We start from the raw sequence: 14812 nt of genomic DNA on the forward strand, positions 1-14812 counted from the left end.
CTGCCGGAGGAGCCGCGGGGCCGCCACACTCGCCCCCCGCCCCCCCCCCGCGCTCACTTGCACTCACACCCGGGCGCAGGAGGCGGGCGGCCCGGGCCCCACCGGCCCCCCATGGACGCCCCCGGCACGGGGCGCTGAGACCCCGCGTCGCTGCCCAGCCCTGTCCAGCGCGCCACGCCGAGGTAAGGGGGAGGGAGCGAGGGGGCATTAATATGCAAATGTCTCGCGATTGATTATGCAAAGCCGTGGGGCTCAAGGGCCAGCTCCCTGGCGGGCTGGGGGGCGCCCGGGGGTACCTGCTGCCAGCCTCTGCCTTCCCTGGCGCTCCGGTCACCCTGTCACATTCCGGGAGCTCGCAACTTACGCCCCGGGGAAGGGAGGTGTTGCTAGGAGGTCGGTGGGCCCCGGGGTTCGCCGGCAGAGATGGCGTCCAGGCCTCCCCCTCGAGGGCCCGCCCGGCCTCTGTCCGGGCCGTCTGCTGCGCACTCCGGGCCCGGCCCCACTGCCGGCCGCCGGAGCTCCCCCGCCCGCCGCGGTTTGTTTACGGTGCGCCGGAGGCCTGCCCCCCCTCCCCAGTGCCCCCCCCCCAGCGCCGAGGCCGAGGCCGAGCGGCCTTTGCAAAGACGCCTCCAGCTGCGGAGGGCAGTATGAAAGGTTGGGGGGGCTTGCACAGGCCCCGGGAGAGGGAAGTCCCCCCCCCATTACACCCGCCTCCCCAATTGAGCATGGCTCTCTTGTTGCAACACTCCTAATTGCAAAAAACGCGGCTTGGAACGGAGGGAGTGTGTGTAGGGGGGAGTGTATTTGAGGGTCCCTAGATGATCTAGAGAGTTGCAAGCTAGTGTGGTTAGGGAGGAGAGGGAGGAAGGGACCTGTGTGGTGTGCCCCCCCCCTTGTTTTCCTCCCCTTGCAACGTGTCTCTGGTGCCCCTTCTGTGCTTGGGGCCCTCCCTTGTCCGGCGTGAAAGGAAGGCCTGGGGCGGGAAGGGGGGGCAGGGATGATAGGGCCAATGAAGAGTGCCACCGTTTACAGGGGTGGAGGTCGCACAGAAGGAAAGCCTGTGGGATGGGAGTCTGCCCCTCAATGCGGGCTCTGGCTCCAGCAGGGGGGAGGGATGAAGGGGGATGTTGTCCACGATGAGGGAGGGGAAGCAAATGTGACATGCAGACACAGAGATATGCCCACACAGACAGCGACATGCATGCACACCCAGGGACACCCAGGCAGACTCAAGGACAGGAGCTGCTGGACACACCCACATGGGGACAAGGGAAGAGGCAGGCTGCTGCTGCACTGGGGAGCTGAAAGGGGTGGGACACACCCACGGGAGACGAAGAGCAGGGAGACCAACCCATGCACATACCCACGCACAGGGTCACACGGAGATGCTGTCACACACAGGGACAAGGAAGAGTCGCTGTCACCCACACAGAAAAAGTCACTATCACACGCATGCATGAACACAGAGCAATTGCACACAGGCGCACATTACAAAAGACCCTGTCACTCACAGGCACACACGTGCTAGCATGAGCCCAGTCACACAGACATCATTGCCTGCCGTGACAGTGGCTGTCACTCAGTCAAAAGCAAACGCAGTTACATTTCAACACATGTATACACAACTTAGCAACAAGTATTTTCCTGGACTCTTAACTGTGGATCTCTGAGGTTCTGTATACATCAAAACCTCTACTCCAAAGAAAATTAAATTTGTCTCTGTGAAAAGACTTTCCTGCATAACGGTGCAAGGCATGCATTCATAATAATATTCTGAGTCTCTATTGCTTGTCATCCCCTGCCCCCCACTAGATCATGAACTCCTTGAGATCTGGGAGAGTCACTCCAGGAGCTCTGGATCCCACCCAGAGCCTAGCACAGGAAGTGCTCTGTAAATACTCGTTAATTGATTGACTGAAATCTCCGGACACAGGTGTACTCATTTGCACATGGTCCCAAGGACTCAGGTGCAGATGGCGTCACAGGGCTCAGGTCCACACACAGTCATAGTTCTATGCCAACAGCTGCGTCTAGACAACCCCAGATGTGTACACTGTAGCTGTGCAGTCAGGCACACCCCTGGATGCACACATAGTTGTGTCGTAGATTTTTTTTCCCTCAAGCTTCCTCCTGTCTTCTTCCTCTAGGCTTAGCCTTTTTTTTTTCTTTTTTTGAGGGACAGAGAAACAAGAGCAAAGAGAGCAGGACAGGGGGGTTCCAGAGGGCCGAATCATGGGGCTGAAGCAATGTCCAGTGACTTCCAGCAGCTGAGATTATCCTTGCTGCTGTGGCGGGGCAGGGGGGGGGAGTTGGCAGTTGGGGAGAGCCAGCTCCTAGGGAGCTGTCCCTAATGCCACCTTAAAATCAAACGTGGGCTCTAGCAGCTCCTGCTGGGGTCATTTGTCTGGGCCTTTCCTGGGGCCATTGACTTGCCCCCTGGGCGGAGTTCCTGCCTCCCATCTTGAGTCTGGCCCCTTTTCCCACCTCTGCCCTCCCATCTAAACTTGGAAGCCTTCCTTAGGAGGCCGTATGCTGGTGAGTGTCTGGTTGAGTGATGTGTATTTTTGACTTGGAATTTCTCTCTAATGCTGTGTCTCTTTTGCTCTGTCTTGCTGTGTCTGATTCTCCCTCATCTTGTTTCTCTGACAGCCTGGAACTCTCCCCCTAGTCGCTTCCTGGGTCTACCCCTGTTCTTGTCTCGGTCACAGCCTCATTTTTTAGGGCTGGGAACTGGCAGTGATGAGCTTCATACTTTTGCAGTTGTTAATACTCAAACCCCGCCCCTTGCCCCGCCTGCCCTGCCTCTGGGGTCAATGGGAGGTTGGGTGGGGGGGCAGGGGGCTCTGCTGGCTGCTCAGGACATCCTCCTGCACTTCCTCAGTGCTGCAGCTGCAGCAGCAACTTTGGGGGCTGATAATGGGGAAAAGGGAAGGGGGGGTCAGCTGCAGCTCATGCTGACCTCTTAGACTGGCGGGCTCAGCCAAGGGTACACCAGCTCAGTGGAACCCTGGGTATGTGGGCTACAGCCAGCTATGAGGCCCCCCACCACACTGCGCCACAGGAAAATAGTTCCCCCTATGGGCAGTGGCAGGAGGTGGCAGGGCCCCACCAAGCAGGGTCAGTGACAGGACTCACAATGGCCTTTCTCCACACCCCTGGCAGCTGAAATCTACCTCAGAGATGCCCAACAGCTGTGCCCTCTGCCCAGCCTCAGAGCCTGGTTCAGAGGGTACAGCTGCCCAGACTATGTGGGGGGCTGAGTGAGGCCCGGCTCCATGAGTGCAGGCTCCAGCCCAGAGTGGGAATTTGAGCAGGGGACAGGGGGCTCAGGGCCCTGGGGGGGCACTAAGCATTTCTGGCGATGCTCCCCTGTAGCCTTGACCTATTTGGATGAGGAGGTACTGGTAGTGATTCTACTCTAGATAATCCAGAGGCTTCTATAGAAGGGGACATTGAGGCTCAGTCAAAGGGGAGACATAACTGGATCAAAGAACAAGATATTGTTCCTTTAGCAGGTAATGGCTAAGAGTAGGGTTTTTGTTTGTTTGGTTGGTTGGTTATTGGTTTTTTTTTCTTTTGGGGGAGCTGGAGTGCCTGGGATCAAATCCCAGCTCTGTCACTTGCTGGTTGTATAACCTTGGCCACTCAACTAAACCTTTCCCTTGCATTATCTGTAAATTGGGGATAATAATACCTACCTCATTCAGCTTTTTAAGGATTAGAGGAGTTAGAATATATAAAATGCTTTTAAAAGTGCCTGGTGGATAACAAGCACTGTATATGAAGAAGCCTGTAGGTCTGGTGTCCCCTGGATTTCTTGGAGAAGCCAGGAGGAGAATTGGTTCTCCCACAGGAATAGGATGGGGGTTGGGGGCGATAGGGGGTCCCTAATCTCCAGCCTCCTTACCCTTCATGTCATTTCTCTCTCCCCTACACGTTTTTGCAACCTGGAGCCCCTCTACCTCTTGCACATAGAGTACAGCACCTTACCTCTCTGCTGGGGACCCAGCCTCCCAGCTACTGCCTACCATCAGTCAATCATCAAGGACCTGGACCTGGTTGATAGATACCACATTCTGCGTCCCTGCACTGAGAGGGCATTAGCGTGAAGGGTGGTAGCACTGACTAAGGATCAGTGGGTGGGTGTGGCACCTTGAGGGCCAGGGTCCTTCCCCAGTTGCCTCTCTTCCTCTGTGAGTCTGGTGATAAGAGTCCCTCTCTCCCCCAGATCCCTCTTCTTCAGCCCCTCCCCCTTCAAGGTACAGCAAGGACAGTGGAAGGTTGCCCTGTGGTGGGCCACTGGAGAGTCTCTGGGCTGGGAGGCTAATCTCAACTCCAGTTCTCACGGTTGCAAAGGTGCTTGAGGGGTTTGTGCCTCCCGGGGAGGAGGCAGGCATGACTGTAGCAGAAAGAGCACTGGCTGGGAGCCATTCACCAGTTGCTGACTTTGGCCTGGGTTTTCCTCATCTGGAGACAATGATGCCTACCTCACTCTGAGTGAGGACAAATAACATAATGTGGCCTGACACCTGTGTTCAATCCGTGTTGCATGCAGGCTTCGTAAGCAAAGCCTGTGGATTCTCCTGTTCTTCTGGGACCTGGCACAGACGGATCCACGTGGCCCCTGGAGCCAGAGACAGTTCCCAGTCACTCAGAGAGGCATCTGCGGCTAGTGTGTGTGTGGCTTGGAGGGGAGATCTGGTTTTCAGTCGCACCTCTGAGTTGCCTGCCCTCCTTCCCAGCAGGCCAAGGTTGTGGTAACAAAGGGGACCTCCCTCCTGTATGCATTTGTATGAGGTGGTCCGGCCTGAAGGGTTAGAAGTTCTCTGCTAGAGGAGGAGAGTAAGGTGGAACTTATTGGTGCCCAGGAAATGCTATGGTTGCTCCTGTGCTTTGAGGATGAGCACTTCGTCTGGGGACAAGGGACTGGGGTTAAGGGTTAGGGCCAAAGGCACAGCCACACCCCCAGCAGTGGCGAAGAGCTGCAGGAGCCCACCTCCCCTTCCTCTTCTCTTCCTCTTGTAAGGAAGAGATGAGTTCTTGGCTCCCTGAGCCGGAGCTGCCTGTTTCATTTTCTCTTTTACCCAGGCGCGTAGGCGGGGGAAGGGGAAAGCGGACCCGAGGCTATTGGCTATTGGTGGCTATCGGCGTTTTTGTACACATCAGTGAGTGGGTGTGTTGTGCGCGCATCCATGTGTGCATGTTTTGTGCATGTGTGGGCTGGGGAGGGCTCTGAATATCTCCTGGAACTGGGCACCCGCAGCCCGTAGCTCTGCGCATGCGGGGTGAGTGTGTGTGTCTGCACGTGTCCGTGTGTGTGCCGGAGACTCAGCTGCATTCACTTGCTCGCGCGCGCTCTCTCTCGCTCTCTCCTGCTGTCTCTTTCGCGCGCGCACACACACGTACTCACACACAATTTTCTATCTCTCTTTTCCCATTCCCTCCCACCCCCTCTCCCCCCTTCTCTAGTGCTCGTGCACTCTGTCTCTCGCGCTCTCTCTCTCCCTTCCCCCCTCCCTCTTTCACTCTCCCTCCCTCTCCCCGCCCCCTCTCCCAGCCTCTGCCAGTTCTGCTTGGGTGGGGGCTAACTCTCCCGTCCCTGGGGTGCCTGGGAGAACATCCCTGCCTTTCTTTTCGCCTCCACCATTCTCTTCCCTCCTGGGCTGTGCTCTCCAGGGCTTGCAGACTTCTCCTTTCTATGGTCTCCTGGGAGGAAGGCAACGGGGAAGGGAGGACCCCGAGCTCTGTGCCCATGGTGCCATCTGCAGCGAGTGCCTTGGCCCCGTGACATTCATGCCTCCAGCATTCAGCTGCCCTAGCTCTCAGCTCCGATTACCCTACCCGGCTGGCTGCTGGGGGAGGGTGGGGAAAATGTGCCATGCCCAGCTTGGGGGTGCTCCTAACTCTGCCTTCTTGGCTACTTGGATGTCCCGCTTCCGTTCCTGAGGGGAACTGGGGCAGAGGCAAGAAGTTCTGTGGGTTGGCAGGGAAGGGGCTGAGCTTTTGAGAGTGGTTGTGGGCATGGGGGATGGAGCTGACCTCTAGACCTGGGCACCCACCTTGATGCCTGACTGGAGCTGGTCTGGGGTGGGAAGAGGGAAAGGAGAGCAGCAGGTGGTTAAGGTTACGGTGGGGGGGGGGATGTACATTTTTTGCAGTCTTTGATGTTAATACTGGGCATCTGGCCCAAGTCAAGGCTGCTGTTTATGTCTTTCTGTCTCTGATCTGCAGGGGGGAGTTTCCTGTTATATCCTTTGGGGGGAGAGGATCTTTTGTTTAACCACTCAGCCCCCTATGTCATATCCCCCACCCCCATCTCCCATTCTCTAGCCTCCAAGGCTCCTTGGTGGCTAGGAGATCACACTTAAGGGGCACTGCCCTTAAGCTCCAGAATCCCATCTGAGGGGGGCTCAGGGAGAACCCACCAAGGAGTTCTGCCTCACTCTCCTCCCCCCTCCCGCTTGCCAAGCTGGTGCCTGCTTCTGTGTATTCCTCTGCCATCATACCTGCCAAATAGGACCTTCCTTCCCGCCTTCACGCCCTTCTCTTTCCTGGCACTAGGATAACAGTGAGTTGGGTGGGGCAGTCCCACTCAGTCCATACCTGAGAATAGAACAGGGTGACCTGGGAAAGGAGAAAGAGGTCCTGGCCCTAAGAGGCACCAACCCCTCCACGTGGGGGCCTGTGTTGTGCTGCAGTCTTCACTCTCACCAGACTCCCAGGGGCTGTTGGTGTTTGTGGCTGCTTGTGGGAGCCCATGTTGGCACAGGCAGTAGTGTGCACGTAGATGCCTGTGTTTGCCTGTGCATGCCCCTGTGTATGTTTGGGCTACAGTGGCCACCGGGGCCCCTTAGCATCACCCTTCTTGGCGCCCATGGTGTGGAGTCAGGGCATCAATGCCAGGTTATTGAGGGAGGGGGGAAGTATCTCCCCCCACCCTAGCATCAGGCGAAGGGGAAGGGGAAAGGGAGGCGTGAACCTACCCACAGCACTATTAATAGCCCACATGCCAGGCCACCAAGAACCAGCTGTCACCGTGGAAACCATTTCTATTCCCCCCTCCCCCAGCCTCCATGGGGTGGGACTTAGGCGGGGCATGAAGCACCCCCCACCCATCTTTCTTTGTTACCTTTCTCTCTTTGTCTCCCCTCTCCTTAGTCTCTCCTCCCTACCTCACCCCTTCTGTCCCCCATCCCCCATCTCATCGCTGCCTTTCCTTTCATTGTCATGGGGCTCTACCTCCCCCCATCCCTGCCCATCTCTTTGTTCTTGCCCCTCCTCATCTTTCTCCCCCTCTTCTCCCCACCATCATCCCTTTTGCCCTTCTCTCCCTCCTCTTCTTTCTCCACTTTTCTCAGCCCCCTCTATACATGTGTGTCTTTTCCTCTGTGGTTGGCAAGGAGGAGGGCTGGGCTTTCTTTAGAATGTTAAGGACAAAGTCCAGGGGCCCCAGACAGATTGGGCCAAGCCAAGAGCAGACACTCAGAGGAGTAGCATGTGTAGAATCTGGGGCTAGATTTTGGGGGCAGAGAATCCCCCTGGGTCTGCAGGACTGTGGAGTGGGGCAGTCCAGCAGTGGGAACCTGGCGTGGTGCCCATGGATACTGCATTGACCTCTTGCCTCTGTCCCCCCATTGCAGAAGCACTTAAACTTAATGAAATGCTTCCCCTTCCATGGGCACCTTGCCAATACTGCCACCCAACAGCTCTTATCTGACAAAGGGAGTGGGTGACCAGCCCACCCGACAGGTGTGCCTTGCCTTCCGGCCATCCAGCCTAGTCTTAGAACCCCAGAGCTCCGCCCTCTCTCCTTCAGGCTGAGCCTCCACCTCTGCAGGGCATGTGCAAGGAAGGAGCTTGGGGAATCAAGCTGGACTCTAGGATGAGAGGACAGGGTGGGCATACTTGCTGCGCCCCTTCCTTCCCCGCTGCCCAAAGTGAACACAGGCGCATGTGGTATATGCCTCCCTGCATGCTGGGCCCTCTCCTTGCTCTGTGTTGCCTCAGAGGCCCAGGTATGTCCCTAGAGACCTGGGGTCCCCAGGGTTTCTCCAGCCTCTTGTTCGGTGGTACCACCCAAGGGTGCCCTAAGCATGAGGGCAGCACCTTGCTCCTCTGCCCATTGCCAGGGGTCATTGGAGCCTGGATGCACTCACAGGCACCAGGACACCATGCTGCTCAGCACAGAGATGGGGCTGAGGAGGAGCCTGCCCCTCCCCCCAGCAGGCACGTGCAAGCCCTTGGCAGTGCCCAGACACATTTGGAGTTAAGGCTGGGCTGGGGAGGGGAAGGGAAAATAAACATGGTGGCTTAGGTTGGCACTGCCCCAGGTGTGCCCTGTAGCAATTGGCAGTGGCAGGGTGCAGGAGGAGGGGGTCCTCCAGAGCTATGGCCCGGGGCAGGAGCTGCCTGTGCCATGTGGCTGCTGCTGGTGTCCCCTGCCTGGCCTGGCCCACAGCTGCTAATACCCATTCCCATACACCCTGGCCCTGCTCGCCTGCCCCAGGGCCTGCTCCCCAGGGCTGCCCCTCTCTCAGCATGCCCACTCCTGTGCCTGCCTCCTCCCATCCCTGGGGGCGCTTGGGCCTCCGGGCTGGCGAGTGGATTTTTCCAGCTTCTGTAAACAAGTGGTGGCAGCATGCCAGGTGGGCAGGAGACAGGCGGGGGCAGCACCGCAGCCAGGGTGTGCCAAGCACCGAGGCAGAGCCTGAGGGGGGAGACAGGGAGACACCAAGATCCAGAGAGAGACAGAGAGAGAGAGAGAGACATTCAGATGCAGAGAGCCGACCAAAGGAAGCCTCGCTGGGCACAGATAGAAGTGGAAACAGGCGATAGAAAATAGCCCTCTATTGTCCGGCCCAACCCCCACAACTTCCTTGGCCCCCTACCCCTCAGTGCCCTGGCTGAGGGCAGCAGGCCCCAGTGCCCAGTCCCTGGGCATCCCCACCCACTCCTTCTCCTCCCCGTACCTCCACCCCTTAGGGCTGGCTACGCCATTATAAATTTATAACAGGAATTTCTTCACAAGCCAAGAAAAACTTGACCTACTTTCTTGACGGCTCCCTGGGCTAAGGCTCCCCGCTCATTGCCCCCCCTCCCACCCCAGTCTCCTGTCCAGCCCCCAGTGCCCAGTCTATGGGGGTAGCAGAGGCATAATGGTCCTGCCATGTGCATCACGCTGGGGGCTTGCCCGGGTGCAGAGGCCCTGTCCTGTTGCCCTGCCCTGCCCAATGACCTGACTTATCTGTCTCGTCTCTACCCTGGCTCCTTATCAGCTCCTGGGGGTGGAGCAGGGGGCCCAAGGGTGAGGTCTCTGGTACAGCAGCCACGTGATGGAGGTTGTGTGTGGGGAACTGCACCCTTTGCCCCCCTCTCACATGCCCATACCTGCCTGTGTGTGCAGACTGTACACCTCAGATCTGTCGCCTGTGGTCAGAGGGGCAGTGTGGAGGGAATGTTGGGCCCAGGTTGACACTGCCCTGGGCTCCAGCTAGTGGACCGAGGCTAGCATTTGAGACAGGCTGTTAGGTTCTTATGCCTGAGCCACCTGCTTCCTAGCTGTGTGAACGTGAACGAGTGATCAGTGAGCCTGTCTCTTCATCTGTAAAGTTCTAATGCCCACCTCAGAGGGCACATATTAGCTATTCAGGTAACACATGTAGTTTCCTTTCCCCTTTCCCTCGCTGTCCTGGTGGGTAGTAGCACAGCTAAACCAGCTGGGAAGTCTGGTCTTCATACTGGGAAGTGTGACTCAGGACCTTGTACAGGAAGCTCTGGGGTCCTTGGGGAGCTGGGATTGAGGAGTCGTTATTTGGTCAGCAGCAGGCGGGAGGTCAGCTCCCCACAGTTTTCAGCGGTTTCTCTCCATTAATGCACTCGGGTGGGCATTCATAATCCCTGCTCCACCTCCAGGCACTTCCACCCTTCCTTCTCAAGTACCCCCTCCACAAGGGCTGAAAACTCATCTCGGGTCCCTTCTTGCCCTATAATACTAATAACTTTTAGAAAAACTCAGCTAGATGGGTGGTAACAATAGCTACATGCGTTCAATGGACACTTATCAAAGGCCAGGTGCTTGACTGAATGTCAGGATTGAGACACAGTCCATGATGACCTGATTCTTTTCCTCCATACCTTTCCAGATCTGGGGCTTAGGATGTGTATCTCCAGGCTTGCCTACTGCACCTGTTGGTCTGACAGGCTGTCCTGCTCCCCTCTATCTGTGCTTGCCCTCCATGCCTGCCACCATCTTGTGACGAGCCCCAAGAGCCCAAAATGTTGCCACCAAAGGAATCCTATCCACCTACTGCCTCCATGGCACTGCCTTATCCCCACCTCTCTCCTCTCTTTGCAGGGACTTCTGGACAAGACTCCAAAGCCACTCCCCCAGCCTGAGACCTCTCCTCACATCCAGCTTGCCCTCAGCCCTGCCACCTGCCACTCCCTGGCCCCTCTCACCGCCCGCCCCCCTTGGGGCGCAGGGCATGGTGTGAAAGGCCAAGTGTTGAAGGGGGCACCATGGGTGCTGTGCCCTAGGGCCTGGGTGGCAGGGGGTGGGCAGCCTGTGGGTGTGCCGGGGGGGCCATTGTGCCCACCCCAGTCTCTTGGCGTGCTGGAGGGCATCCTGGATGGAATTGAAGTGAATGGAACAGAAGCCAAGCAAGGTGGAGTGTGGGTCAGACCCAGAGGAGAACAGGTAATGGCTCCAGCCGCCCGGTTGTGTTAGTTCTTAGGCAGCACGCATGGTCCTCTCCTGGCTGGGCAAATGAGAGCTGAGCTTGGGCCTTTTAAGCACCTCTGGAGGAACAGGCATGGGACCAACAAGCCTGCTGCCTACCTATGCCCAGGAGATGAGGTCATGGCCACATGTGGCAGGGTGTTAGGCAGCTGGATTGAGAGATGTCCATTTTGGTTGGGGGAGGCAATGCGGAGCACAGTAATTACAGGCAGCAGTCACGTGGCCCTTCTCTTGACAGCACTGGGAAATCTCAGATCCCTTCCCAGTGGCCCTCAGCTGCCCTCACCTGAGCATGTGGAATCCATATAGCCTTGCCATTTTCCTCCTCTCCCCTCCAGACTAGCGTGTGGTCCCAAAGCCATGGTGCCTGGGACATGACATTTCAGGGCACATGCACCAGTAATGGTTGGTCACAGCCCATGCTTATATTTGGAATCTGTTGGGAGCCCCACAAGCTCTTCCTTGTTCATGGGCAACAGCGGGCCCTGCCATGGGCCTCCTCCCAGGAAGTGGAAGTACATGCCAACTCTGAAGGTTTTGCTCACATGTGGAGGAGGAACCAGCCCTCCATACACAACTAGGGATGAGTTACCTGTGATTTACGTTGCTCTTGAGGAGCCCAGAGGGTCTCTGCTTCTCCCATCAGCCCCAAGTGGCACAGAGCGCTGTCCCAGTTGGCATGACGCTGCAGGAGCTGGGTACAGCCTGTGCCTATGGCCAGGGAGAGGGTGGGGGTGGGGTGCTCTGGGGAGAAGTGTGGCTGTTGCCTTGGAGACCAGATCTTGAGCCAGGAGGCCAGAGGCTTGGCCAGGCAAAGCCTTGGGGCCCATGTCTGGGTCCCTCAAGTGATGGAGGAAGTGGATGAGGCTGGCAGTTGGGTAGGGCACCTCAGGTATCCCTCCTCAAAGCCCAGGATTGGGGGAGGGCTCTGAGAAAGAAGATACAGCCTGTTACTGCATAGTGCTCACTTGTAGCCTCTGTATCCCCCTGCCCAGACTTCTGTGAGTCTGAGAGAGGTTGCTGCTCCTAGTCAAAGGAAAGCAGGAATGCAGGTTCCTGGTCCCCCAAGGCTGCATCCCCTCCCCCCCTTGTTTCTGCGCCACCTTGTGGCTGTCCCTGGGACTGCACCCTGTAAATCGTAATTGCTGAATACCACCAGCTCAACTGGGGGCTAGGTGGCCTGGAGTTCTCCCACACCCATTCCTCCTGGAGGCTGGAGGGAGATCTGACTCTCCAGTGGTTGTAGAAATCAGACAAGGGTAATCCCCAGGGGGCCTGGAACACAGACTTGTCTGTGACTGTGACCCTAGCCAAGGTCACTGTGTCAGTGTGTTGAGAGCTGCATCAGGCTCCAGGGGGAGGAGCCCTGCAACATGCCACATGCAGGGTGGGTGTGAGAGGTTATACAATCCATGCACGTATGTAGAGGCTTATGTAACCTGTGTGTGCTGCGGTTATGTAACATGTATAAGTCGAGATTGGTAACATATATGTGCAGTGGCTGAGGGTTGGTAATACCTTGCATGGAGGGTGCAAGAGTCCTTGTCCTGACTCCGGTGCACAGTGTCACCAGGTACACATGGAGCTTCGGTTTGTTGCTTTGTTAAATGGAAGCCATGAACAGGGTGGCTCTGGAAGTCTCCTCTCATTCTAGGTTATAGGTTCTAGTTGCTAGGCACTATATGTGTTCAGTCACTCTGATTATTCACCATGTACATGACCTGGAGATCAAGCCACATGTTCATTAGGAGGAGGGGGTGGTATTATATGTCTGTCCAGAGGGTTGTGTAACACATTGCCATAAACTAGAGGTCCTAGAATGCATTCAAGAATGCGCTGAAAATTTCATAGATGTATAGATCCTGGTGCTTATTTACTATCCTTAGGTTTATACTGAGGGCTGCATAGTTCTTCAGATGCTCTGGTCTGTTACGTACATATGCGTGTGCCCTGAGAGTTATATAGCTTTAAGCATGTCCTGAAGATTCTTCCTGCATAATTTCCATGTACTGAAGGTTTAAATATGTGGATATCCTGTAGATTAAGGGTGTTTAAGGTTCATGTGTGCGTGTGTGTGTGTCTGTCTGTTGGGGCCCTGGAACGTGCCTGTGCTCCAGCCAAGCCCTTTATCTCTCACCCCAAAGCTTCTAGATAGCTGGACCTTTCTCAGTTTTGTCAGCTGACCTGGGGGTGGAAGTGGAATGGGGAGACAAGATGGAGGGAGTCGGGCCTGGGAGGCTATATAAACCCATTAGATATGCAGGGGGCTGCCCAAAGACTGCTCTGTGATTTTGCCCACTTTGCCCCCATCCAGTGCCAGGTCACCAGATGGAAAGCGAAAAAGAAAAAACGGCCAATGTTCCCTGAAAACCAGCATGTCAGGTGAGCCTGGCTGTGTGTGCCTTTCTTCCCTCCCCTCAACCCCATCAAACCAGGCCTGGGGCTCCTTGGGGGCCTGGGCATGGACCAGCAGCTCCTGTGTCCCTTGGGGAGAGTCTCCTAGAGGGCTTGGGACGGACTTGTCTGGAGGTGAGAGGGATGATAAGGGCATGCCCCAGCCTTTGAGGATGGATTAGGTCAAGAAGGACCTCTTGTCTTCTCTGATAACGCCCTTCCCTGAGCCCCACCCCACCCCTGCGCCCCTGAATTAGGATCTGGGGCTAATGGGCTGGGGGACTGTATTCCCCTGAGATGAGCTGTTGACATGTGCTTCTCCTCCTGAATCCCCTGCCCCTCAGATGCAGCAAGAGAAAATCCCTGAATGGGCAGTCGGAAGAACTGGGATTCTCCATATTCTTAGGGAAGGGGATGGACAAGGTGACCTCTGATGTGTCTCCAGGATCCTACCTGGACACAAAGAACCCTTCAAGGAGGCTGGGCTAGGGGATGGGCCAGGAAGGAGAGGTTGGGGGATGAAGAAAGTATAGGAGCCTCTCTGCTGGGGGCCCAAGCCATGCCTGCCTGCCTCCCTTCCTCCCTCTCAGGGTATATCCCTAGTTACCTGGACAAAGACGAGCAGTGTGTCGTGTGTGGGGACAAGGCAACCGGTTATCACTACCGCTGCATCACTTGTGAGGGCTGCAAGGTATGGACCAGCCAGCTCCTGCCCCTCCCCCACCACCTGAGCCCCCATCTCACCCGCCCAAAGACCCTCAGTGCCTGGCAAGGACAGTCCTATCGACACCTAACCTAAAGCCCACCTGTTGCACCACCATTTCTCCTCTGTCATTCATTTGTCCATTTACAATCTCTGCTCTGCCACTCATAGATAAGATGCTGAATTTCTCTGGGCCTCAGTTTCTTCATCTATACAATGGGGATAATCACACTACCTACCTCACAGAGCTGTTGGGAGAATTAAATGAGCTAATTCATACAGAGTATTTAAAGCAGTGCCAGGCACGTAAGAAGCACTAGTAGATCCCAGCTCTTGTCCATCCATTTGCTGGATCAGGTGTGAGGAAGGTCGTGTGTGCCCTGCCCTCAAGCTGCTCACAGCCTACCAGAGAGAGGCACACCGGAAACAAATACTGGTTTTCAAAATGTGCTTCTTGGACCACCTACTGGAATAGTTTAGTGCAGATCTCCAGGCCACATTCCAACCCTGCAAAGTCAGAACTTGTGTGGTGAGGCCTTTGTGGACTCTGCCTTGGAACAGGTTCCCAGTTACTCCCCCTGCACCTAGAAGAGTGAGAACCAGTGCCAGTGGGCACAGTGGGGCCCAGAGTTAGAGAGGATAACAGAGTCTCCCTGGACAGCTGGGACAAGGTCATAGACTTGGGGAGCTTTAATTAGATCTCACCTAGCTCATTTTCACCTGCAAGAGTTTTCAAGGATCCTCACCTCCTGAAAATGTAAGACCTTCCAAGAAACAAAAGCATTTAAAAATACAGGAAGGCTTCAAGTTCCTCTCTTTCTTAGTATCAACCAAGCCGAGACCACCAGGGGTTCAGTGTCCCATAGAAGTGTTCCTGGAAGCAATACAAGCAACTAACAGAGACCAAGGATCCTCACCCTTGAGGACAGTTGAGTCCCAGAGGAGCATCCCAGAAAGACAGAAATGCCTTGGCCCCA

The 14812-nt window shown here is 56.1% G+C and overlaps 2 protein-coding genes across 2 annotated transcripts in view; one reads left to right on the forward strand and one right to left on the reverse strand.

Moving 5' to 3' along the window:
• MED24 (mediator complex subunit 24) overlaps positions 1 to 513 on the reverse strand; it is a 36099-nt gene extending 35586 nt beyond the window's left edge. The window contains exon 1 of the mRNA XM_029929088.1: positions 297 to 513. The gene's annotated coding sequence lies outside the window, so the exon portion shown is untranslated. The remainder of the gene's footprint in view (positions 1 to 296) is intronic.
• Positions 29 to 14812, forward strand: part of THRA (thyroid hormone receptor alpha) — a 21274-nt gene continuing 6490 nt past the window's right edge. The window contains exons 1-4 of the mRNA XM_029929092.1: positions 29 to 182; positions 10355 to 10696; positions 13053 to 13120; positions 13723 to 13823. Of these exons, the coding sequence (XP_029784952.1) occupies positions 10644 to 10696; positions 13053 to 13120; positions 13723 to 13823 (222 nt within the window). The 5' untranslated portion in view covers positions 29 to 182; positions 10355 to 10643. The remainder of the gene's footprint in view (positions 183 to 10354; positions 10697 to 13052; positions 13121 to 13722; positions 13824 to 14812) is intronic.

Source organism: Suricata suricatta, chromosome 17, assembly GCF_006229205.1.
Source record: "Suricata suricatta isolate VVHF042 chromosome 17, meerkat_22Aug2017_6uvM2_HiC, whole genome shotgun sequence".
NCBI lineage: Eukaryota > Metazoa > Chordata > Mammalia > Carnivora > Herpestidae > Suricata > Suricata suricatta.